The 23733-nt window shown below is 46.4% G+C and overlaps 2 protein-coding genes and 1 non-coding gene across 6 annotated transcripts in view; 1 reads left to right on the top strand and 2 right to left on the bottom strand.

Annotated features, from left to right (window-relative positions):
• Positions 1–6795, bottom strand: part of SACM1L (SAC1 like phosphatidylinositide phosphatase) — a 57721-nt gene extending 50926 nt beyond the window's left edge. The window contains exon 1 of one of the 3 annotated variants that reach the window (XM_060162175.1): positions 6697–6795. Coding sequence is in view for 1 of the 3 variants with exons in the window: in XM_060162174.1 (XP_060018157.1) it covers positions 6697–6728 (32 nt within the window). In the remaining 2 variants the exon portion in view is untranslated. Of the gene's footprint in view, positions 1–5697; positions 5788–6696 lie in introns of those variants that run through there. The other 2 variants (XM_060162174.1, XM_060162176.1) reach the window with 2 other exon arrangements.
• Positions 6796–7135: 340 nt separating this feature from the next.
• Positions 7136–7208, top strand: TRNAR-ACG (transfer RNA arginine (anticodon ACG)). The gene has a single exon. It is a non-coding gene; the product is annotated as a tRNA-Arg (tRNA).
• Positions 7209–10551: 3343 nt separating this feature from the next.
• LIMD1 (LIM domain containing 1) overlaps positions 10552–23733 on the bottom strand; it is a 73700-nt gene continuing 60518 nt past the window's right edge. For both annotated transcript variants that reach the window (XM_060162182.1, XM_060162180.1), the window contains 5 exons: positions 21186–21248; positions 17171–17301; positions 16504–16555; positions 15919–15987; positions 10552–14761 (listed from right to left, as the gene is read on the bottom strand). In XM_060162182.1, the coding sequence (XP_060018165.1) occupies positions 14624–14761; positions 15919–15987; positions 16504–16555; positions 17171–17301; positions 21186–21248 (453 nt within the window). In that variant the 3' untranslated portion in view covers positions 10552–14623. The remainder of the gene's footprint in view (positions 14762–15918; positions 15988–16503; positions 16556–17170; positions 17302–21185; positions 21249–23733) is intronic.

Below are 23733 nucleotides of genomic sequence, written 5' to 3' on the forward strand. Positions count from 1 at the left end.
AGATATAAAAAAGGAACAACAAAACGGGTAGGAGGGGAGGAGAGCCAGTGTAACCAAGACCTATACCACAGTGGGGGCGACCCACAAATGGGAGGATAATTACAACTGCAGAGGCTCTCCTCAAGGGGCGAGGGGTCCAGCCTCACATCGGGCTCTCCAGCTCGGGGTTCCTACATCAGAAAGATGAGCCCCTAGAACGTTTGGCTTTGAAGGCCAGTGGAACTTACTTTCAGAAGAGCCAAAGGGCTGTGGGAAATAAGAGACTCCACTCTTAAAGGACACACACAAAATCTCACATGCTCCAGGACCCAGGACAGAAGCAAAAATATGAAAGGAGCCTGGGTCAGATTCACCTGCTGATCCTGGAGAGGCAGGAGGCAACCGGCTCACCCCTGGGGACAAAGATGGTGGCAGCCATCTTTAGAAGCTCACTCTACCACAAGGACACTGGGGGTGGCACGTGCCATTTTGGAGTCCTCCTTCTAGCTTACTAGCACAAGGACCTGGCCCCACCCACTGCCTACACTGGCTCCATCAGCATCAGTACCAGGGACACCTCAGGCCAATCAACTAGCCAGGCAGAGACACAGCCCTACCTACCCACCAGCAGACATGCTCTCTTATGCCCCAAGACCCAGCCCTGTCCACCAAAGGGCACAGGACCACCCCTAGACACCAGGGTCCCAGTACTAGCCCCAGGATCCCCAGGACCCTGCCACCAGAGACCCTGGGACCCAGCTCAGCCCACCAGTGGTCTGGCACTAGCCCTAGGACCAGCCTCACCCACTAATGTGTAGGCACCACCCCTGGGATGCCCAAGGTCCCCGCCCCACACACCAGTGGACAGACAAACAGCCCCAGGAGCACCGCAGCCCCACAGCCTGCCATATCAGGACCGAGCCCAGCCCCCTGGGCCCGGGCTCTGCCCACCAGCAGGCCAACACGAGCTCTGGGACACCATGAGCTCTGCAGCCAGTGGATATAGCCAGTAAAATCATCTACATCCACAATAAGTAGTTAAGGGATACACGAAACAAAAAGATATAAAAGATGATATCAAAAGAGTAAACATGCGGGGCAAGGAGGAGGAGAGGAGCAAAAATGCAGGGTTGTTAAAATGTGTCTGACGTAAGAGATCAGCAGCTTAAAATAATCACAGACAGACAGACTGCTATATATAAACCTCACTGTAACCACAAACCAAAAATCTATAACAGATATACACATAAACAAAAAGAAAGAACTTCTTTCAAGTGCACATGGAACATTCTCCAGGACAGCGTGCTTGGAAAACGAGATTGCTACACGCAAAATAATCAAAATGGACTACTCTCTCACACTATGCACAAAAGTAAATTCAAAATGGATTAAAGACTTAAACATAAGACCTGAAACCATAAAATCTCTAGAAGAAAACAGAGGCAGGATGCTTTCTGACATCAGTCTTAGTAATATTTTTTTTGGATATGTCTCCTCAGGCAAGGGAAACAAAAGCAAAAATAAACAAAAGTAACTACATCAAACTAAAAAGCTTTTGCACAGTGAAGGAAACTATCAATAAAACAAAAAGGCAGCCTACTGACTGGGAGAAGATATTTTCAAATGATACATCGGATAAGGGGTTAATATCCAAAATACTGAAAGAACTCAAACAACTCAAGATCCAAAAAAAAATGAACAGGGACTTCCCTGGTGGTGCAGTGGTTAAGAATCCGCCTGCCAATTCAGGGGACATGGGTTCGAGCCCTGGTCCCACATGCTGCAGAGCAACTAAGCCCGTGCACCACAACTATTGAGCCTGAGCTCTAGAGCCTGCGAGCCACAACTACTGAGCTCTCGTGCCACAACCACTGAAGCCCGCGTGCCTAGAGCCTGTGCTCCGCAACAAAAAGAAGCCACTGCAATGAGAAGTACACGTGCAGCAACTAGAGAAAGCCCGTGCGCAGCAGTGAAGACCCAAAGCAGCCAAAAATAAATTAAAAAATAAATAAATAAAGTTTAAAAAAAAATGAACAACCTGAGTAAAACATGGGCAGAGGATCTGAACAGACATTTTTCCAAAGAAGATATTCAGATGGCCAATAGGCACAGGAAAAGATGCTCAACACCACTAATCATGAAGGAAATGCAAATCAAAACCACCTCTCACCTGTCAGAATGGCTATTATCAAAAAGACAACAAATACAATAAGTGTTGGCGACAATGTCAAGAAAAGGGAACACTGCACTGTTGGTAAATTAGGGCAGCCACTATGGAAAAGAGTATGGCACTTCCTCAAAAAATTAAAAATGGAACTACCATATGATCCAGCAATTCCATTCCTGAGTAATTATCTATAGAAAACAAAACACTAATTAGAAAAGATATACGTACCCTTATGTTCAATGCAACACTGTTTACAAAAGCCAAGATATGGAAGCAACCCAAGTGCCCATCAATAGATGAATGGATAAAAAACATGTATGAAATATATATATATATATATATATACACACACACACACACACACCAGAATATTACTCAGCCATAACAAAACAATGAAATCTTGCCATTTGCAACAACCAATGGACCGACAGGGTATTATGCTAAGTAAAATAAGTCAGAAAGAGAAAGACAAACACTGTATGATTTTACCTATACATGGAATCTAAAAAACAAGCGAACAAATAAAATAGAAGCAGAGTTAGAGTTACAGAGAACAGAGGGTCGCCGGAGTGGAGGTAGGTAGGGAAAAGAAAGGAATAGGTGAGGGAGATTAAAAGGTACAAACTTCCAGTTATAAAACATAGTAAATGAGTCAAGGGTATGAAATGTACACTGTGGAGATACAGTCAATAACTATGTAATATCTTCGTATGATGACATATCATAACAAGACTTATCATGGTGACCATTTTTAAATGTACAAAAATACCAAATCACTATCTTGTGTACCAAGAATTAACATAGCATTGTAGGTCAATTACACTTCAAAAACAAACTCAAAGAAAAGAGATAAGATTTGTGGTTATCAGAGATGGGCGGGAGGGGGGGTGGACGGGAGAGGTGGAATTGGATGAAGGCAGTCAAGAAGAGAGATGTGTGAGTAATCTGAATGTTCACTGGACTGTATAAACTACATATATCTTCATCACAGAATTGCTTAGTTTACATCTGTCCTCAGGATTCTATCACCTCTCCCTTGGCTGACCTCACAGCTATGACAATGTTTTAAAAAGAAAGTCCACTTCTTAACTGAGGAAACAATGTTTCTTCAGATAGAAGCTGCAACCTGATTCACTTTCTGCCTTACACTTTTTTCACCTGACCTTTAAAAGGAAAAAAAATGCTTTAAAGGTTTCCAATCATGGATTTCTGTTAATTGTCTTGCAATTTCAAACTTATCACTGTTTGACATTACAAAGGCTTACACAAATGATTTTAAATGAAAAAAGGAGTTGCAAAATAGGAATATTAAGAACTGCCTGGATGTTTAAATAGTATAAATTTTAAATTCTGAACAAATCAATATTGTTTTCTACATCAAAAATCCATAATGAACATGTCAATTATTTTCAGTTGTTAAGTAACTCATTTCTATACCATGTCCGAGGAAAGTTCTTTTCATTTACTTAGGTGATCCACTGAGGACCTGTAATGCACCAGGCTTTACGTTAGGAACTGAGGACTAGAGAAGAAATCAATGTTAAGGTGTTTCTAATATGTTCTACATACTTGTAACCTAGTTGGAGAAACAAAGTATTTATTAATGACTTCATCATTTCTAGGCAGCAAAGTGAGTGGTTCAAACAGTGCTATGGCTCGATCATTCTTTCAGTCCTCGTGTCCATCAGACAGTAAGTACACTGCTAATGAATCGTAAGAGACAATGTGAAAACTCATATAGACGTTTGGTGTCTAGTTCCTGTGACAGTAGACTGTTATGGGAGCTCAGTGAAGGAAAAGACATTGGAAAAAAGGCTTCGCAGAGACGAGGAGTATCTGTTAAGTATGCTGGTTTCATCTACGCTCTTTCAGTCCTTATAATACTGTGAAGTAGAAACGTTCCCATTTTACAGATAAAAACCCCATTCAGAGAGATTAAGTAACATGGTCAGGACACAAAGCAAATAGCAGGTGAATCTAAGTCTAAATAAATCTAAGTCTGTTCTGACTTAAAAAACCAGAGTTGTCTCGGCTCTACCATAGATGTGATCAGCATGTAAAGAGGGGAAGAGAGGAAGAAAACATTCTGGATAGAAAGATCAAAATAAGCCCAAGCTTGAAGCAAAAAGAGGGTGCCCAAGTCTGGTGAAAGGGAAAAAAAGGAAGGAAAAAAAGCACTGGGCAGTTATGGGAAATAAGGTTAGGGGATAGACTGTGAAGAGGCTAGAATACAGGTGGCTAAGAAATGTGGGCTTATTCCTGTAAGTCAATAAAATGGAACTGGAGATTGTAAGCGGGAGAGTAGAGGATGAAACTTAGGGCATTAGGAAGGTGAACACCACAGGACAGAGATGGACTGGAAAAAATGTATGGCATAACACAGAACAAATTTTTAAAATCCCAAGCACTTCGATATTTAAATGAACCCAATAACAATACTTTCATAATACAATAATCAAACTATCTCTTGCACGGATCTTCCTTAAAACATATCTCTAGGCACTTTTAAAAATGGCCATTATGTCCTATAATTCTTATATGGATCAGAAACCACTTCCACCTCCAATGCATCTAAAAAAGAATACACCTTAGGTCGGAGGCCACATTTTAAAACCACGCCTCAGAGCAGCAAGGGCCAAACAAAAGAAATGAGCAGAGACTCCAACTCACAAACTCCTTGGCAAAGAAAAACAAAGTTGTAAAAAAGTTGTATCTTCATTTACAGAAGCATTTAGAACTATTTTTTTTCAGGGAAAAAAGTTAAGCACTGAAAAATTAGAGAATGACTTTCATATAACCCCAGATTTACTTTTTCCCCCAAACAAATTTATAGTTTCCACTTCTCACAAAAATCAATACAAAAGCATCAGCGTCACCACTTCAGTGCCAAATTTCCTTTCTCTTTTATGGATACAGAGCTTTTTTTTTTTTTAAGGTCTGGACTGGTGCATTTATTGCCTCCTTGGCAGTTATCATCATAACTCTCAAGTTCTCCATCCCATTCAATCTTTGCCACAGGAAAATTCGATTGCATTTCGTAACCTAACGCTGAGCGGCAATCAAGCCAAGGCTCCATATTTCTTAAACACAACTGAGACCTGGTGTAGGATCACATTAAAACCCTTTAGTGACTATCAGGTAGACAACAATAACCTAATTAGCCAACACAGCACACGTGACACTGGCCCCGCCAGTACCTCAGTCAAAGACACTTTCCTAGACTCATTCACCAACAAGGTGATCACCTTGTGATGGGGAACCGGGAGAGAATAAGGAAACCTAACAAGGAAAATGTGGAGGGAAGTGTGCAGCTGGGGGTTTTCAAGGGAATTACAGTGAAGATAAGTGGTAAGGGGGGGGTGGACTGAGGAAAAAGTAATCTTCTTTTATGCAAAACATCTGATGTCGAGATGGCCTCACTTCCAATTCTGCAGCCCTAACTTTTAACTGAACCTTCCAGAAAGTTAAGTGAGCTTGAGGTTCTGGGGAGCATAGGAAGTGCCCAAACCACATCTTGATGTCCTCATATCCTTGTATAGGAAATGCGATACCTGTGCCTAAGTCCCAAGATGTTTTAACTTATTTAGGGATAGATAAGCTTCTCAATAATCACATCTGCTTCTGTTGCCAAAGACTTTCTGAGATGTGGTCACTGGATTTTCAGTCTAGAGGTAAAGCATTAAACACAAAGTGAGTAGAACAAAGTTATTCACAGACAAGAAAAGCATAGGGGCTGATAGTAATGCTAAGGGAAATCATGTTTTTGCTTTTGTTTTAAAACCAGGACGAACCCCAAACCCTACAAATACCTAATTTACAACTCTAACAACCAGAGCCTATTTCTCAGAGCCTCAAGAGCTTGGCTTTACCGAAAAGTCAATTTACAGGGCCAAAATTCTCTACAGTAGCCCCTGGCTGTCCACGTGGACCTAACAATCTGCTTTATGCTTGGGCGGTATAATATTTAAAGCCAAGTAAACCTTTTGGGACCTTAAGAGTATTGACTGTACTTTAAATTTTTCATGCATCCTCAAGACCGGTCACGAAGGCTTCAATGCCCAGATAAAGGTTTATCCATTTGTGTGTGGCCTCTAACATGCTGCTATCCGTGCTGCTATGGGTCCATGAAATAAGAAAAAAACTTCTCGTTTTCTCTCCTAAGCGATAAGGATAAATTTAGCCGCCACCTCTCCAAACAATAAAAAATAAAATAAAGTGGGGAGGAGCGTGCCCCGAAGGGCTGCATCCAAACGGCGAGCCGGGCTCGCCGGAAGACGGTGCGCAGCTTCGGTCCCCCGCCGTGGCCTCTGAGGCCGAGTTGAGTGGAGAAAAGCTGGCGGGACAGCCGCTCCCGGGCCTGTGGCGACTCGGGCGCGGCGCCGCGAGCGGCCGCGCCCGGCGAGTAAGGCGGGGAGCGCGCGGGGTTCCCACACCCGGCCCGCCGCCCCGGAACTCAGGAAGCCTCCCCGCTGCCGGCGGCCCACACCTGCCTCCCCACCCGCCGCCCCGCAGACCCTTTCGGGCAACGGCTTCCGGCCCGCGGAACTCACAGCTTCAGCCGCTCGTAGGTTGTTGCCGCCATCCTGCACCACGGCCTCCTCCCTGCTCTTTCCGCCCGCCCCGCCACCTCGAATACAGCGAAACCGGTCACCCTGGCACAGCGGCCGCAACGCCCCGCCTCGTCCCACCTCCTCTCCCTGCCCGGCCGGGCTGCTCCCGAACGGGAGGCGGCCGTGGACAAACTTAGCGCGCGCGCTATAGAACGCTAAAGGCGCAGTCCGATGCGGTGAATGGGAGTGCGCCGAAGAGCGCCGTGACGTCACCGCTGCGGATTGGCGGAGCGCATGGTGGGGGAAAGGCGGAGCCTTGGGAGCTGTGGACTAGCGCCGTGACGCCCGGCGCAGGGGCGAAGCGCAGCGCTAGTGTCGGGGAGCCTGTCGTAGATGCGTAAGGCGTGATCTATGCTACAGTGGTGTTTTTCTTAGTGCGGGGCCAGTGGCGCAATGGATAACGCGTCTGACTACGGATCAGAAGATTCTAGGTTCGACTCCTGGCTGGCTCGAGGCGTGCTTTTTAGCCACAACTGGGTTAGATGTTACAGGACGTCCTTAGGACTCTGGTGTGAAGGTTAAATATCTTGAATTTTAACGCTACTGTGCCCGAAATGTCATCTTTTAAGCTGTGTTTGGAAGCCGGAGTTGTGTGAGGTGGTTTGTAAACTGCAAAGCGTCCTAGTTAATGATGCACACGAGGAGACTCTGTAAATGGGTTACATGTGGGAAAACACACCTAGAATGGTGGTAGTTTGCAGTAGGGGGGCGTGCTGTGGCCCGAGGTTAGCTAGCGGATGACACAAAAGCGCATTTAAGGCAGCAGTTCTGGCCCTTTTTCCCGTGGAGCAGAACCCCTACGGTGACGTAAAAAGCGGCACAGTCCCAGTTTACCAGGATCTGGTGAGCTCTGGCTGTAACCTGTCCCGGAGACGCGAACGCTGCAGTGCGGCTGCGCGCGTTAGAGGGGGTCCGCAAAGTGATCGGAGTCTGCAGCCCTGTCCCTTGAGAGCTCCTGGTCCCCAGTGAATCGGGAAACCTTAGCACATGGGTGTTTTTGCAGTACGAAGACCCCAGGTAATCTAGTATTATATATTACCCCTCATTCTATTGGCGCCTGGGTGGAAGACCTGAGAAGGACCGAAAGGTCTGTGGCGGAAAGGAGAGTCAAACCTGAAGAGTGGCGGAAACATCCGACACTGCCCATAACTAATCATTCAATCGATCAATTAATCTCTCCAATATAACGTTTTTTCCTCCTGAACAAATTACAGGAAACTTGTAAAATACAGAAAAGTACTGGGAATCAAAAAAACGCAAATTCCCATCCCGAGATAATTATTATTAACGTCATAATCCCCGCCCCCGCCGTCATTACTATTAACGTCATAATTTTTTTTCCTTATGGACTTTACTTTTCTTCCACACTTTTTAATATAAACCTACACACGTATTTTTTCCAAATTTGGGGTTTTGTCACAAATGTCTTTGTGTTCTCATTTTGTCCCCTTAGCTTTGGGTCTGAGATTTATGGTCATTAAACATTCTTTGAAGATAACCCATAAAAAAACTAGATATTTTAAACATTACCCTCTTTGTTGGGAATCTGGGTTGTTGTCAGTTTAACACTTTTTTAAAAATAATGCTATGTTGAATTATTTCTGATATCTTATAAATTTTTAGATGTTGAATGATCAGAGAGACATTTTTAAGGTCCATTTCATGGACTTTTTAAGACTTTGGTATATATTTTCAAGTTGCCTGCCAAAAAATTTAAACAAATACACATTTCCATCAATAGCATCAGTTTCCTTGCATGCTAACACTGAGTATTATAAATTTCATTATGATTTTTTTGCACTTTTCTTAACTGAAAAACGGAACTTCCTTTTACTTATATTACTTGATGTATATATTTTCTCTTGATATATGTACTCATTTTCTTCTTATAGATTTGTTAAACTTTTAAGTATATTAAGGATATTAATTCTTCAGCTATTGAACGCATTGCAATTTTTAGCTTATCTTTTATATTTTCCTTTTCCTTATAATATTTTTGAACCTCAAGTAATTTTCACTTTTATATATTCCAGTTTACCAATATTTACCCTATGGTTTCTTCTGTTGCTCTTTTCAAATTGTGTTTGTATCGTTTTGTCCATGTACTTTAACCCATTTGTAATTTATTTTGTTAGTTGTCCCAATGGAAAGATCAAGTAAGTCTTAAAACCTGTGACTATTATTGAAAAATTAAGAGCTCTAAGCTCGTTACTTGGACTAATTCAGTCAATTCCACAATAGTCCTGTAAGGTAAGTTCAGTTGTTATCCCCATTTTTACAGATGAGGGAACTAAATTTGCTTACGTTCATTGAGCAGTTTGGTGGTGGAGCCTGAGTTACAACTTGAATCCAGGCTTTTGACCCCAAAGCCACCCCGCCCGAGGGCTTATTGTGCACCAGAGGGTTGACCACATGAGTCGACTCAGGGCTATTCCCTGTCTGGGTATAGATGGCAATCACATACCTTGGCTCCTCACCCCTTCTCCCATGCTAGTTAGCAATCGGGAGACCTCGTCTCTAGTCCTGGGCACACCCTGGCCCAGACAACATTTCCCCTGACTACATCTTCATCCCTTGTAGCATCAGGGTCATAGAAAAGCAGCAGCCTGCATTTGTAAGATCGGAATAGCCACTCTCTCATTGCTTGCCCCTTCCGTCTGCAAGTCCTGCCTTCCTGTATGTGGTTGCCTTAAATCTAGAGGGTCACTCACCTCTGGAATTCTTTGGTCATAACCTCATTAGAAAAAACAGTAACATACACAAAAGGGAAGGAGACAAAATGACCACCGTTTTGAGCATGACCTGAAAAGTCTCAATAATAAGGTCCCAGGTGAAGAAACTGGATGCTTGAAAGACTGAAAGACGATTCTCTAAGCGTCTCTCACATTCCTACACACCTTGTGAGGGAGGCACTGCCTTACTTCCAGACTACCTTTTTAAGGATGTTTGAGTAATAAACAGACTTGGATGGAAGAGATAGCGTCTCTCTCTGGAGCAGAAGTCAGGCAGGTTTACTGCCCATTTATAAAAGATTGTGGTTCTCTAAGCTTGGGTTTCCTCTTGTAACACAGCCCACCGCATATGCAGGTATCACCTGGCCCTCTTCACGGGGCCCTGTAGGAACTGGAGCTCAGGCAACTAGTGCAAAGGCTTACAGTGTGAAACGCTACTGCTGCTACTGTGAGTAATAAAGTGTCCTTTGTCTCTGACCCAGGAGTCTTATAACTTCTGCCAGGATCCACAAAACCATGGCATGCTAGCTTATTAGCTTGCCAGTAGGATAAAATCTGAGACCCTACACAGTTTCAACGCCCGAATATTTCTTTAAGAATCCAGAGCTCTCAGACATAAAAAAGAATGAAATAACGCCATTTGCAGCTACATGGATGGACCTAGAGATTATCATACTAAGTGAAGTAAGGCAGAAATGACAAATATCATATGATATCACTTTTAAGTGGAATCTAAAATATGACACAAATGAACTTATCTACGAAACAGAAGCAGACTCACAGACATAGTGAACAGACTTGTGGTTGCCAAGGGGCAAAGGGGCGGGGGAGAGTTGTGCTGGGAGTTTGGGATTAGCAGATGCAAACTATTACATACAGAATGGATAAACAACAAGGTCCTACTGTATAGCACAGGGAACTATATTCAATGTCCTGTGATCAACCATAATGGAAAAGAAAGAAAGAAAAAAAAAGAATCGAGAGCTCTAAAAGACCAAATCCCGTTAGCAAAAAGCCCCATCTGCTTACTCCATACACACAAAAGCAGACCCAGTAAACATGATTATGTTGGAGATCACTTTAATAGTCTACAAATTAAGGCAGTTTTATTGTCATGATATTTGGAATAATTTTATAGTAACAGTAAATTTTTGAATAATTTTATAGTTAACAATATTTTGAATAATTTTATGGTAACAATATTCTGAATAATTTTATAGTAACAGTAAAATTTTGAATAATTTTACAGGAACAATATTTTGAATCAATTAAAGTAAAAGAAGAGACACAGGGGAAAATAATTTCCCTGCAGAGTGAAATTTTCATACACTATATAGAAGTTTCCCATATCTGTCCAGTTCTGGCTCAGAACAATTGATAGCTAACACATCTTCCTCATCTTTTTCCTACTGCTTTTAAAAGTTACCTCCAATAGTAACTGGGAAATTAGGACTCATTCCTGGCACAAAGGAGAATACAAAGCACTTGGTTTCCTGCTCGACAGTTTTAACAAGTGCATCAAGCAACAATGGTTTGGGGTCAAGTCTTGCACACATTCTTTGCAAGGGCACTAGCAGCCATCATAGCTCTCATACTTTCACACACGTGGGAAACGGCACACAAAAACAGCCTGCAAAGGAGTATGAATTCCAGATCATTCTCTCAAATTCTAACATTTCTGTTTTTCATCTTGGGTAACTCAAGTCCACGGAAACAAGGTGATGGCAGCACTTGAAAGCAATCAGAACTCCTTGGTAATCCCACCGGCCAGTGGCACAACCTCAGTGGACTCAGCTGAAAGAGGCTTTCGCTCAAGCACTAACCACGGAGAAATGGAAAGTCCTGCCGCCACGTGCAGGCAATGACCCAACAGGACTCAATGCCCTTCTGTGTGAAAAATGAACGAATCACTCTCTACTCAACCACAGAGGGGAGGATAATGTCAGAGAGAGAGGATCCTGCTATGACAGGCCAAACTGCATTCCTGGCTTTTCTCAGATCACTCAGGCCGTTTTTGAATGACCCTAGCTGGGGGGGAAAAATGACAAGAAAAAACTAGAGGGCAAAGTGAGGCAAGGGAGAAGGCTGGAGGCTGGCTTTGGCATCTGGAATCAGGCCATAATTCTTGTTTATCTAAAGTCCACGAGTCATCTAGGGAACTCAAGGCTATCTGCTCTACATTTTAAAACAAACTTATTCATCCTGGTCTACGAAGTGCTTGTGTGTTCTTTCTACATGCTTATAAATACAACCCCATTATAGCTCTATTTGGCTAATAATTTATAGAAAGTTTAAAATACCAGGTAAGTGGGCATCTATTCATGGCTTTTTTGCAAGGGCCTGAGGAGGAGACAAAACTGGTAGGAGATTCCTACCCATTACCCTCTCCAGGGACACTGACAGTAAGAGAAGTTGCCTCTCAGATTTCTAGGGTGTCTAGAAATTCTCTTATTGTTCTTCTTCAGCAGTATAAAATATTTGCTGAGATATCAAAATTGCCTCAATCAAGGACACTTTAAAAATTTCATTTAGGGGCTTCCCTGGTGGCGCAGTGGTTGGGAGTCCGCCTGCCGATGCAGGGGACGTGGGTTCGTGCCCCGGTCCGGGAGGATCCCGCGTGCCGCGGAGCAGCTGGGCCCGTGAGCCATGGCGGCTGGGCCTGCGCGTCCGGAGCCTGTGCTCCGCAACGGGAGAGGCCACAGCGGTGAGAGGCCCGCGTACCGCAAAAAAAAAAAAAAAAACATTTCATTTAAAAAGTGAATCAGATTTTTAAACTACAGTTATGCCTTGAACAACTTAAGGGTTAATCCTCATATAACTTACAGTCGGCCGTCCGTAACCGTGGTCCCTCTGCAGCGTGGATTCAACCAACCACAGATCTCGTGTAGTACTGACTGCAGTATTTACTACTGAAAATTATCCACATATAAATGGACCCATGCAGTTCAAACCCATGCTGTTCAAGGGTCAACTGTTACCAAGTTGCAAACAAATCCCTGCTACTTCTGATGTGGCTCCAAGGCAATTTTCTTTCCTCTGCTTGACTTGATAGTGGAGCAAAGGTGTGTCATCAAGGCCAGAAATAATCCTAGGTTGGCAGAGACAGGTTGAGACATACTGGCTGGCTCCATCTGCCCACCAGCCTTGCCAAGGCTGAGCTGGATGGTATGCTGGGAAGGGAGGGGGGACCCCAGGGTTCACCTCCCCACCCCCTGGATTTTTAGCCCTCATATAAACACTCATGGGTTTTTAGGAGGCTCAGCCTGTGAAAAGGAACCAGTAGAATCACACAGCTTGGGCTGAAGTGACATCTGGCCAAAGGATTCCAGCAGAATGAATTTAACAAAAACGGAAAAGACAATCCATGGTGCCATTTCTGTGCTTCTTACAGGCAACTGCTACCAAAGGAGTCAAAGCATGGTTTAGAGGCTTAGAACTGGGCCCAGTGAATAGTCTGTGAGTCCCTGTGCCTTTGGGTTCCACTGACGCCCTCCGAGGCCCCAGCCACCCAATCCCCTCCCTCTGGATGTGAGGTGAGGCGGCAGAGAGCAGATGCTCCCAGCCTGGCTGGCAGTGGTGAGATGGCCCCTGCCCTCCTGCGAAAAGGCCCAGGGTCCCTCCCCGTGGGCTGAGAAGCCAAATGCCAGCCAACCTTTTTCTCACACTTTCTTCTCATTGAAATACCCAGGGGTACTGACCTCTGGCCTCAGGAGTGTGACACACAGGGCACATTTTGCCTCTTCAGTGCAGAGGTGGCCTTGAAATCCTGCCAGTAGGTGGCCCCCCCTTAGCCCTTGCCATCCCGGGGAGCCAGCATGATGAAATGCATAAGGCAGGAGCACCCAGTATCAATCAGATCTATTCCCAGCTGAACTTTAGTTAAGATTACAGTGCCCTGACCCACTGGTCTGACCTGGGTGAAGCCAGAGGTTCCTAACACACACTGGCTGAGTCCAGTGTGATGGCCAAATTCCTCCTTAATCTGAAGCTCTTATCTGTGAGGTATTTTTTGTGTGTGGGAGACTGAAAGTAGAGGGAAACAATTTTTACAGAAAGAAAAAAAAAAAAAACAGACAAAAGCAGTGTACCTTATACTGGTTTCTTCAAGCATAATACCTGAATTGGCAAGAGAGGGACCTGTGAAATGAATATCATAACTTATGCTCAGGCACTCTCTCCCAGGCTGGCTTTGAGATCTTACACACAAAAACTCTCCTCATTAATAAGGGGTCAGGTCTCAGTATGTGGGCACACTTCCCCAAAGTCCATTGTTAAAGAAGCGAAAATAGGCATAAGAGGATCCCCACGAAAGATCCCGAGACCAGCCTTTGCAGGGGGAACTCTGAAGTCCCAGATTCTTGAGAGCTCCAGAGGAAAAAAAGCACAACAGGCGGGCAAAAGAGGCCTGGCGCCTGCACCAAGTTCTCATCCCAAAGAACACTTTCCTAGAACAGGATCAATCCTCCATCAGGCCGCCAGCTGCCTTTAAAGGAGTGAAGATTTCCAGGGGCACACAGAATGATATTAGGCTACAAGGAGAAAACCCCATCTCACTTATTTCAAACCTTGGCTCTGCTTTACCAAGTGAATTCTTCCTAAGATACAAAGCACACGTCAGAGCATCCCTCTTGCGATGACGCAATTAAAATTTGCAGCCATTCTACAGAAGAACTGAAGCTCTGGAGTGGAAGGAAATCTTAAATTATGGTGTGTGTGGGGCGGGGGAGGGGTTGGGAGGGGGTGTTTGGGTGCAGGTATTTTCCAAAGGGGAGGGAAAGGATTGAACATATCGGCAGCTGAAATCTCTCTTCAGTGCAAACCTTTCCCACTGAAGTGTGAACTCTTCCCAGAGGGGACAGGAAGGTTCATTCAGTCACACTAATGAGATCTCCTGTCACATGCCACGCGCTTGCTGGGGTTTCTTCCTGAGTAATCTGATGAGGGTGTGGCAGCAGTGAAAAAAATACATAATCCCAGACCAGCAGGGATCCCCTCCTTGTTTAAAGGAAAGGCACCTGCCTCCCCTCCACTCCCCCAATCCCAATCCGTCCCCAGGGGTGACAGGAATTAACCCGCGGACTCCTCATGGTGCAACCCTGGCTCCTCCCCACCATGAGATCTGCAGGAGGCTCTGGCTAGAAGTGGTGCTGGTGAAGGGCTGTGGATGAGTGACCCTTCTCCAGCCTCTTGATGTGGCAGGAGTGACAGAACAGGTGGTCCTCCAGGGGGTAGCAGCGGTGACCATCTTCATCATTGAGCTCCAGACCGCAGTCCTGGGGTGAGGCAAAAATATCCAGTGGTGACGAAACGAAACAAAACAAAACAGACTGCAAGAGTGACACAAAGGCCACACACAGTCCCGTAAAACCAGCAGAGGGCGCTGTGTGATTCTTTCCGGGCAAAAAAAAATGCCGGTGCGGAGACACGCAGCTCCAGCCCAGTGAGGGTCTGGACTGTACTGTCCAACACTGGCCACATGAAGCTCTCCGGCACTTGGAATGGGGCTGGTCAGAAATGAGATGTCATGTCAGTGCAAACACACACACCAGATTTCCAAAACTTAGGACAGAAAAAGGATATAAAATATCTCAGGAAAATTTTTTTCTCTCAACTGCATGTTGAAGCGATAACGTTTTGTATATATTGGGTTGAATAAAAGCACAGTTGAGCAAGTGTCTTTACCTTTTTTTCCAGCACCTGGGGTACCAACCAACAGTGATTCCCACCTATTTCTTCCATGCTGGCAGTGGGATCAAGCTATATGTCACCCACACTCATTGTTCTCCCTACCCACAGCATCACAAAATAAATCTCCTTCCTTGGGTGAATCCACTTAATTCTGGTTGAAATTTCACAAGCACTTAACGCGTTTGCACCCTTCACAACCTCTGGCTCTCCTGACAGTCATGGGGCACCAGTGACTCCTTCAGCCTGGGGTGTGACACAACAGAGAAGGGACAGATGGGCTCCACCTGCCTTTACACCAACCAGCGACATGCCTGTTTCCAAGGGGGGTTTCTTCATGATTTTCAGGGCTCGGTTGAGAAAGGGGTTCCCAGCAGATAGAACAGACTACAAGCTGGAGGGGAGGGAGTCTATTCCTCAAATCACACACCTGCCTGACAATCTGGCCCCCCAAAAGGACCTGAAACCCACACTCCCCGTGACCCTCCCACTCTGTGGCTTCAGGGAGAGCAGCTGTGACCGGCTCAGGACTTGGTGGTTACAAACATGGAGAAAACAGTAAAGACTTTTATGCATCTTCTCCAACCTCCCTCCCCCCACCACCAAATCAGGCTTCACCCCACTTCTTCTGTCAGCTCTGGAGGGCAGCCCCTTGCCCACATCCTGCCTCCATCAACCCAAGATGCTTTCCTCTTGGACTTCTAGGATGGGTTTTGGGGGCCTTCTAGGGCAGGGAGGGGCCTACCTCGCAGTGGTAACACTCCACGTGGTAGTCTCTGTCCATGGACACGACTCGGATGGTCTCATCTGAGCCCTGGACCAAAGGAAAGCAAGAACCAGAGGCTATATGGGGGGCCATTGGGCTCCGCTGCCAGGAGGGTGGGGGAGGGTTCTGGGGCAGCAAGTAGGTGGCCTTAGGAGAAGTGCAGGAATCAGTAGTGGATACTAACACCAGCAGAAAAAAGGACACATAGAGTAGATGAGAGGAACTGAGAGGGATGCAGTTCTACCATCTGGAATGTCAGAGTCAACAGTGAAAAAACCACCTACTTGGTCTTGTTCATCTGCTCATCATCTAATCTGGGAGTTAGTATCAAGTCAGAGAATGTGACCCAATTACAGGGACAAACAGGGCATAAGAAGGACACTGGGCTAGGGAAGGCAGCTAATGAGAAATGGGCTTCTTGGTGAAGACACCATTTATCTCAGAGCTGAGATTTTAGAAGTATTTTTACAAAGGTATAAGGACAGGACACAGATCTTGTAAATGACCCAGGGAAATATTCATCTCTTGGAAGACCCCAGGAGCAGAACTGAAAAAGCATCTTACCTCAGGTGGAAGGATGGGAAGGCCACAGGCTGCACACTTGGGGGCCAACACCCTGGCGGGAGAAGCAAAGAAGCAGTGAAGGGCATATTGAGGTGTTTCGGGGAGACTTGTGCCTGGAGCCTTCCTCGCTGGCCCGGCCCTGCCTCCCACCCATCACTCTTCACATGAATCCCTCTAGTTCGTCTATAAAGACAGACCTGGCACACTCCTGGGACTATTGCTTCGGGATTGTTCCTCAGAGGTAACAAGTGCATTTGCCCCCTCTCACTCTGCTAGGGCTGGAGGCTGACCTGTTTACCCGCCTCATGGTGCCTCATACAGGCCCAGGCAAACCGAGGGTGGTGGAGACCAGCCCTGAATCAGGGCCTTTTGAAGTTTGGTAAGGCTGGTGCCACAGGGCTTGGCACATTCCTCCAGAGGCCTCGTCAGGAATCTGATTATAGGTTTTTTGGTCCTGTTTTTCCAGTAAACGTAATTCTTTAACCAGTTCCTGTCTGCACGGGCATCCACTGACCCCCGAGGCCCGTGCTACACCCCTCAAAACCATTGCACGTTCGCTGCACTGTCGACAACGGTGCAAGCAGCCTGCTGACGTGCCTCAGCAGGTCCCCACCCTCCACCCTGCTGAGTTTCAGCCAGTGTGGCTTACACGAGTGGCTCTCCTTACTTGTGGTAATCCCGGACACAGTAGATCTTGTTCTCTGAGTCCACAGTGAAGGGTACCCCGTCCAAACACTCATTACAGATGACACAGCGGAAGCAGCCGGGGTGGTAGGACTTCCCCAGGGCCTGAAGGATCTGGGGGTGCACAGGAAGAGGTTAGGACTCAGCTGGGATTATAGGGAAGGCAGTGCCAGTGGAAGGGAGAGACACACCAGGCTGAGGGTCCATATGAGCAACTGCCACCCTCATCCCAGTTTCACTTGGACCAAGTCAAGCAATGATGGGGGCAGGAAAGGCTAACCTAGTTACAGGTATAAAGAGGAGGAAACCAAATGGTATCATTCTCCTGCACTTCACAAACCTCCAGAAGGGAGGGTTCTCGATCAAAAAACATGATTCTCTGCAGGAAATGATGCAAAGCAGGGCCATGAAAGGCTCCACCTCAGATATGGGAAGCAGCAAATACATGGAAAGATTAAAGGAAACTCCACAAGGAAATGGAAGAGCCTGGGAAAAACCTCTTAACTTCTCTCTCCTGGGTGCCCCTACTAAGCAGCTTTGACTCTGCAGCGTGATAATCCAGAAGCCCGTGACTCGGCCCCGGATTATCTCAAATCCAATTGCAAGTAAAGCCTCTTTGTTGCTGCTGCTTTTAAACACAATGAGGAGAAAGCCCCGTGCACCTTCTTCCTCTCGGCATCATTTGATCTGGATGTGACTGATACCCGGAACTGTAAGAGGCCGTCTTGAAACCAGAACAGAGCCTAGATGCGGAGGGTGGGAGAGAGAAGACAGGGAAAGAACGTCCTGTCTACGGTGGTGTCAGTGAGTCACCAAATTAACTCACCATGGAACTGCCTCCCTCCAAACCTCTTAGGTGAGATAAAACACTTTTTCCTATTAAGTCAATGGTTCTCAAAGTATGGTCCCTGCACCTGCAGCATCAGCAACCCTTGGGAACTTGTTTACAATGCACATTCTTGGGCCCTGTTCCAGCAATGGGTGTTTTAATAGAGTGATTCTGATGCATGCTAAAGTTTGAGAACCATTGGTTTGAGTTGAGTCTGGGCTTTCTGTAACCTGCAGTTGAAAGCATCTCTGATGACTCAGTAGCAGATTCATTTCTGTGATTACCTGCGCTATGAAACTTAGCACAAACGACAGAACTATGGAATCAACACCAGCAAGCCTGCACCGAAACACCGTAGGCAAGAAATGTACGGAATGGTCATGAGCATCCCTGAGTGGGGCCACACAGAAAGCCTCCCGACAGGCAGAAGGAAGGGGACTTGGGACCAACAAGAACCTGGGCAGAGCATCGTAAGTCCTGTGGGAAAGCCATGCTGTGTTCTGCCCATGCCGCACCTCACACACTGCAGCTGGGGGGCACCGGGAGGACGTCATGCCAGCCCAGCTCTCCTCTGAAAGCTCAGCTTTCAAGCTTCCTCATCCCCTCTAGGATTTCACTAATGTTCCAGGCCCCCCAAGCTGCCAAAGTAGGAAGAACAACCGGCTGGGCTTCAGAGTCCCCTCGGCAATCTGGACCTTGGAATGCATGTGGCCCCCAGACTCATGCTTTCTTGGCAGAAAGAGACCCTTAAATTAATTTAACCCACACTGCGCCAGAAGTATGGTAGGATAAAGATACCATTTTGCTGCATTCTGACTAGGTGTAATAATTTTTTTCATGTGGGAAAATGCCCAACCTCCAAGCCCAGAGTATTCCCCTCTACTAACAAAGATGGAGCAGAGACGGACAATTTACACCAAGAGTTGCACAACTGAATTCTGCTGGAGAACCAAGAATGGTAACTGAAGGAACCTTTCTCTGTATTATTATAATTCTTGGTGGCAATTAAGGGTTCTATTTTTAAAAATAAGTGTCACTACCAGTCATTCGCTGAAAGTTTTCAAGTCTGAGAGGAGTGTGACTTCATGTTATCCCATGAGGTAGAGATGGTCTCCAAAATTCAGTTCCCCGCTTCCCTTGAATTGGGATTGGCCTTGTGACTTTCTTTGATCAATAGAATGAGGAAGAAATGATGTTCTGAGATTTTAAAGTCAAGGATGTAAGAAAATTGGCAGCTGCTACTTCCTCTCTCTTGCTGAAAGGAAGTCCAGGCTAGACTACTGAGTAAGATTAGTAGCTGTGGGGAGAGAGGCCTGGAGGGTGAGAGATCATCTTGTGCCATCAGCTGAACACAGCTGAGTAAGTGACCCCAGCTAATGCCACATGGAGCAGAAGAATCGCCCTGCAGAGCCTTGACCTAATTCCTGACCCATGGAATCATGATAAATAATAAATCACTGTTGTTTTAAACCACTAAGTTTTGGGGTGGCTTGTCATGTAGTAATAGATAAATGAAATACCTTGAGGCCCAAAGGAGGCTTAGGATACCCACAGATAAGAGCAGTGTATAGTCATGTTCATAAATTTGGACACTGTTGGCCTCATATGTGGTGGGTTTGTCAGAAGGGCTCTAAAATCAAGGACAAAATCTGCTAAAGAAATGGAGCCCTGTGGAGTTGGGCAGGCACTTGGGGAAGGTAGGGGTGAGGGTGTGTGGCTTGGGCCTGCCCCCCCTGGCGGAATGGCTGGAGGGCCGCATTCCCAGCAAGGCCTTAGCTGCTTCTCAGGACACCGCTCACAGGGCCAGGCTGTGCTGTGCGGTGTCAGAGCCTGGACGGCAACAGCGTCTGTTCACAAACAGGGACAGCTTTGGTTCCCTGTTTTATACCTGTCAGCATAAAACCGGAAGAAATGAGTGTTTATGTCCGCCAAAGACATGCATAAGAGCAACTTATTCATAAATTGCCAAAAACTGGATAACACCCAAGTCCCCCTCTTCAGGAGAATGGATAAACAAAGGGTGCTATACCCATACAATGGAATTCTACTTAGCAATGAGAATAAATGAACTACCAACACAGACAACAACATGGATGAACCTCAAAAACACTTTTCTAAGTGAGAAAAGGCTGACCCAAAGGAATCTATACTATATGAATCCACCTGTATGAAGTTCCAGCACCAGCCTGGAGCAATAGAGGTCAGAACAGTGGGTATCTTTGTGGGAGAGGGTCTTTCTGGATGTCGGAAACGTTCTATACCTTGATCTGTATGGTGTTTACACATAGGTATATACATATATAAAAATTCATTCAGCTGTACACTTAAGATGCGCACCCTCTGAGTTGTTTCTCAATAAAAAAGGTAAACAAACAAACAAAAACAATGACTAGCAATTCCCTTCTCTATGATGGAATTAATGGCTCACCTTAGAGAGGGATTTAACTCTTTCAACTAGTAGAATGTTATATAACGATTTTCTCTGACCAATATATTAAAGAAATTCGATAGGGCTGTTCTCCAATGGTGAGCAATTTGATCCCTGAGAAAATAAGAACTCTGTATTCATTAACCTCACAACCTTACCCTAAAAGGAGGCCAGGAAGGAAGAACTGTCTCCCCACTCAAAAGATAAAGGCACTGAGGCCCAGGACAAGCTCAGAGAACCATGGCTGAGCGAGGAACGGAATGGATAAAACCGGCTCCCTGTTTTGCTATCTCAGAACTAACAACGGGCCCCCAGACCTCATCTTAGGAAATGATCAAGCCGGGAAGAACATGGGGGAAAAACAACTGTGTTATCTGACGTTCTACCCCCAATTCCAAAGTAGCTGAGATTTCTGCAGCTCCGTTTGGCATCTCACCTGGGACGCCACAAGGATCACAGAAAATCAGAGGGAGGCCAATGTGACATGAACAGCCCAAAGGAGACAGTGCCAGGAGAAATGACATCATGTGGACTGGATGGCGAAGGACGCTAATTCCAGTAAAAGCCAAATGCGGGTGCTACTACAGCAAGCAAGCAAGCAAGCATGGGGTCTTCTTTCATAAAACCAGATGTAGCCACAAATCAAGGTAGGAAACACTGTTCTCAATTATTAATTTCTTTTTTTTCTGAATGCCTCCCCCTCCCACCATGCTATTATCTTGTTCGGCTGACCCTACTCACCATGTCCATGATCAGATGTCCACAAAGAAAACACCTGTCAGCAGACTGCTGGAAACCAGAGTACTGCAGTGGAAAGAGAAAAGAAAGTTAAACCCAGCAGAGGAATCTTGCTACTTCCCCGCCAGTCATGAGGAACACAAGGAACTTCTCAGAAAGATGTGTCACTCTACACAGGATCTGTCGTGACCCCGTGGACAACAGTGTGATGAATCATGGGATATCCTCTGCCACAAAAGCCATTACAAATGTTAATACCACTCGCCTTCAACAGCTGCACCCAGGCACCCATGACACGCCAGGCTCTGCATAAGAGGCTGCGCAGAGAGAGGCGTCAGTCTCTCATCCAGTGGTTCTCAAAACGGAGTTCCCTGGCATCACCTGGAAACTTGTCAGATGCGCAAATTCTTCAGCTCCACCCCAGACCTACTAAACTGGAAACTCAGTGGGTGGGGCCTAGCCATCCTGAGTTTTCACAAGCCCTTCAGGGGATTCTGATGCACACTCAAGTTTGAGACCATCACTCTAATTTTCAAAACAATTCTTCAAAACAAAAACAAAAAAAACAACAACAAAAAAACAATTCTTCAAGGTATATATTACACCGTTTCTCAAATGGAAGCAAAGGGAAGCTCCGAAAGGTTAACTGACCTTCTCATGGTCACACAGCCTGGAAGGGGTAAGGACGGGATTCAAATTCAAGTCTGGGTCTGCTTTAAAAGCCAATGCCTTTTACAATTAGCTTCAAAGAAACTGGATAAATATTATTTACCTTACCTTACCAAAACACACACACACACACACACACACACACACACACACACACAGCTCTAGTCTTGAAAGAAACGAGGAACTCACCTCAGAAAACAGACTAGATACTACACACTGGAAGATACTAGAAGCTTAAATATTGCAAACACAACTTAATAAGGGAAATGTAATGGAAAGGAAGGTGGAAAAGAAAAGGGAAATTTTCTACAACACTACACCACATAGTGTGGGGTTTTGCTGCCCAGCACTTCCTCCTGATTCTAGGGGTAACAGTTCTTTATTTTCTTTTGGGATCCAGCCCCATTCCCCACCCTGTGGTCCTGTGATTCCTGTGGGGCTGACCCCATGATGGGTTCCAAGGTAAGGCACTGGCTCAGACCTGGCCAATCAGAGCCTCGCAGTCGTCCAGCACCCAAGATTTTGCCCAGGGGTGGGCACCTGGCCCACCAAGAGCCCATGAGACTCCAGGAGCAGGACAGGCACTTGGCCCATCAGATGTGAAACTGGGAGACAGCCAACTCTGGTGCGCCACCGTCTGACTATCAAACACACAGCGCCGGAGACTGAAGTGAACGTGTGGAGGAAGTGATTCCTGAGGGCACGCAGGAAGCAATTTCCTTGGGTTTGCTTGGCGGTTGCCGGCAAACACGAGTCATAATGAGTCAACCCACACATCCACAGAGAAGCTGGCCCCGAGCCAGCTCTGGGTCTCACGTTGGTGGTCCCACTGACCAGTCAGCGCTCCATGCCTGGCACTGTGTTAGGGTCTGAAGGTGTAAAGGTGAAGCAGCACGTTCCTCCCTCCCTAGGAAGTTACGGTCACACACACACACACAAGTTACTGTAAACAGACACGCGGTGCTCTGACCACTGGCAAGCCCGGGGCAGCAGCACACAGGAGGGGAGATCCACTGCGAGGCGGGGGAACGTGAAGGCCGTCGGGTGATCTGGGCAAACGAAGGGTGAAGACATTCCAAGCAGGGGACCCAGTGCAAGCCAAGGCACACAGGATGGGGCCATGGCGTGCAGAGAACCGCAAGCCTCAGAGTGAGTGAGATGGGAGGCTGCCCAGACCACAGAGAGCTCCTGCGCACGCTCTGAACCCTGGATCCCGGGCCTGGGCAGTGACACAGCACAGCAGTGAGGGGCCGGCGGAGCCATGCTGACGTCACGAGCCACACAGCCCTGGGGAGGATGCGGTGGCACCAGGCCCAATGCTTGGCCACACTCTAGGAGAGATAGGAAAGCGGAGGGGTAGAGGAGGAACCTAGGACACGGTTCTCAGAGATAAGTTCCCAGGCAAGGGGACTTTTCTGCTTCAGGTGACTCTCAAGTACAGTGGGAGGGGCTGGCGGATGGGCTGGGGACAACCCTGGGGACTGTCTGATGGGCAGGGAGATTGTGAACAGCTGGCCTCAGAGGCGCCTACGTGGCCGGAGTTCAGACGTGGGAGTCACTGGCACATGGACAGACTTTCAGTGCGTGGGAGAGGCAGGCAGGATGAGAAGTAAGGGGGCCCAGGTCCCAGAGTGAGAGTTAAGAGCTGGGTGGAGAAGGCAGAAATAGGCAAAGCACAAGAGGACACGCTGCGCAACCCCCAAGCCCCCGAAAAGCACAAAGCTCTGCAGTTTGTCATTTGCCTGGGAACGTGGGCCACCCCATGCTTCTGCAGAGGGAAAGTCAGGACACCTTTCTCCAGCAGTGCAGCTTCCGGACAGCACTAGGGACCACAGAGAGAAACCACCTTCTTCTGCTTAGCCCAGCTTCTCTGCACGCTCCC

Source organism: Lagenorhynchus albirostris, chromosome 10 (assembly GCF_949774975.1).
Source record: "Lagenorhynchus albirostris chromosome 10, mLagAlb1.1, whole genome shotgun sequence".
NCBI classification, from domain to species: domain Eukaryota; kingdom Metazoa; phylum Chordata; class Mammalia; order Artiodactyla; family Delphinidae; genus Lagenorhynchus; species Lagenorhynchus albirostris.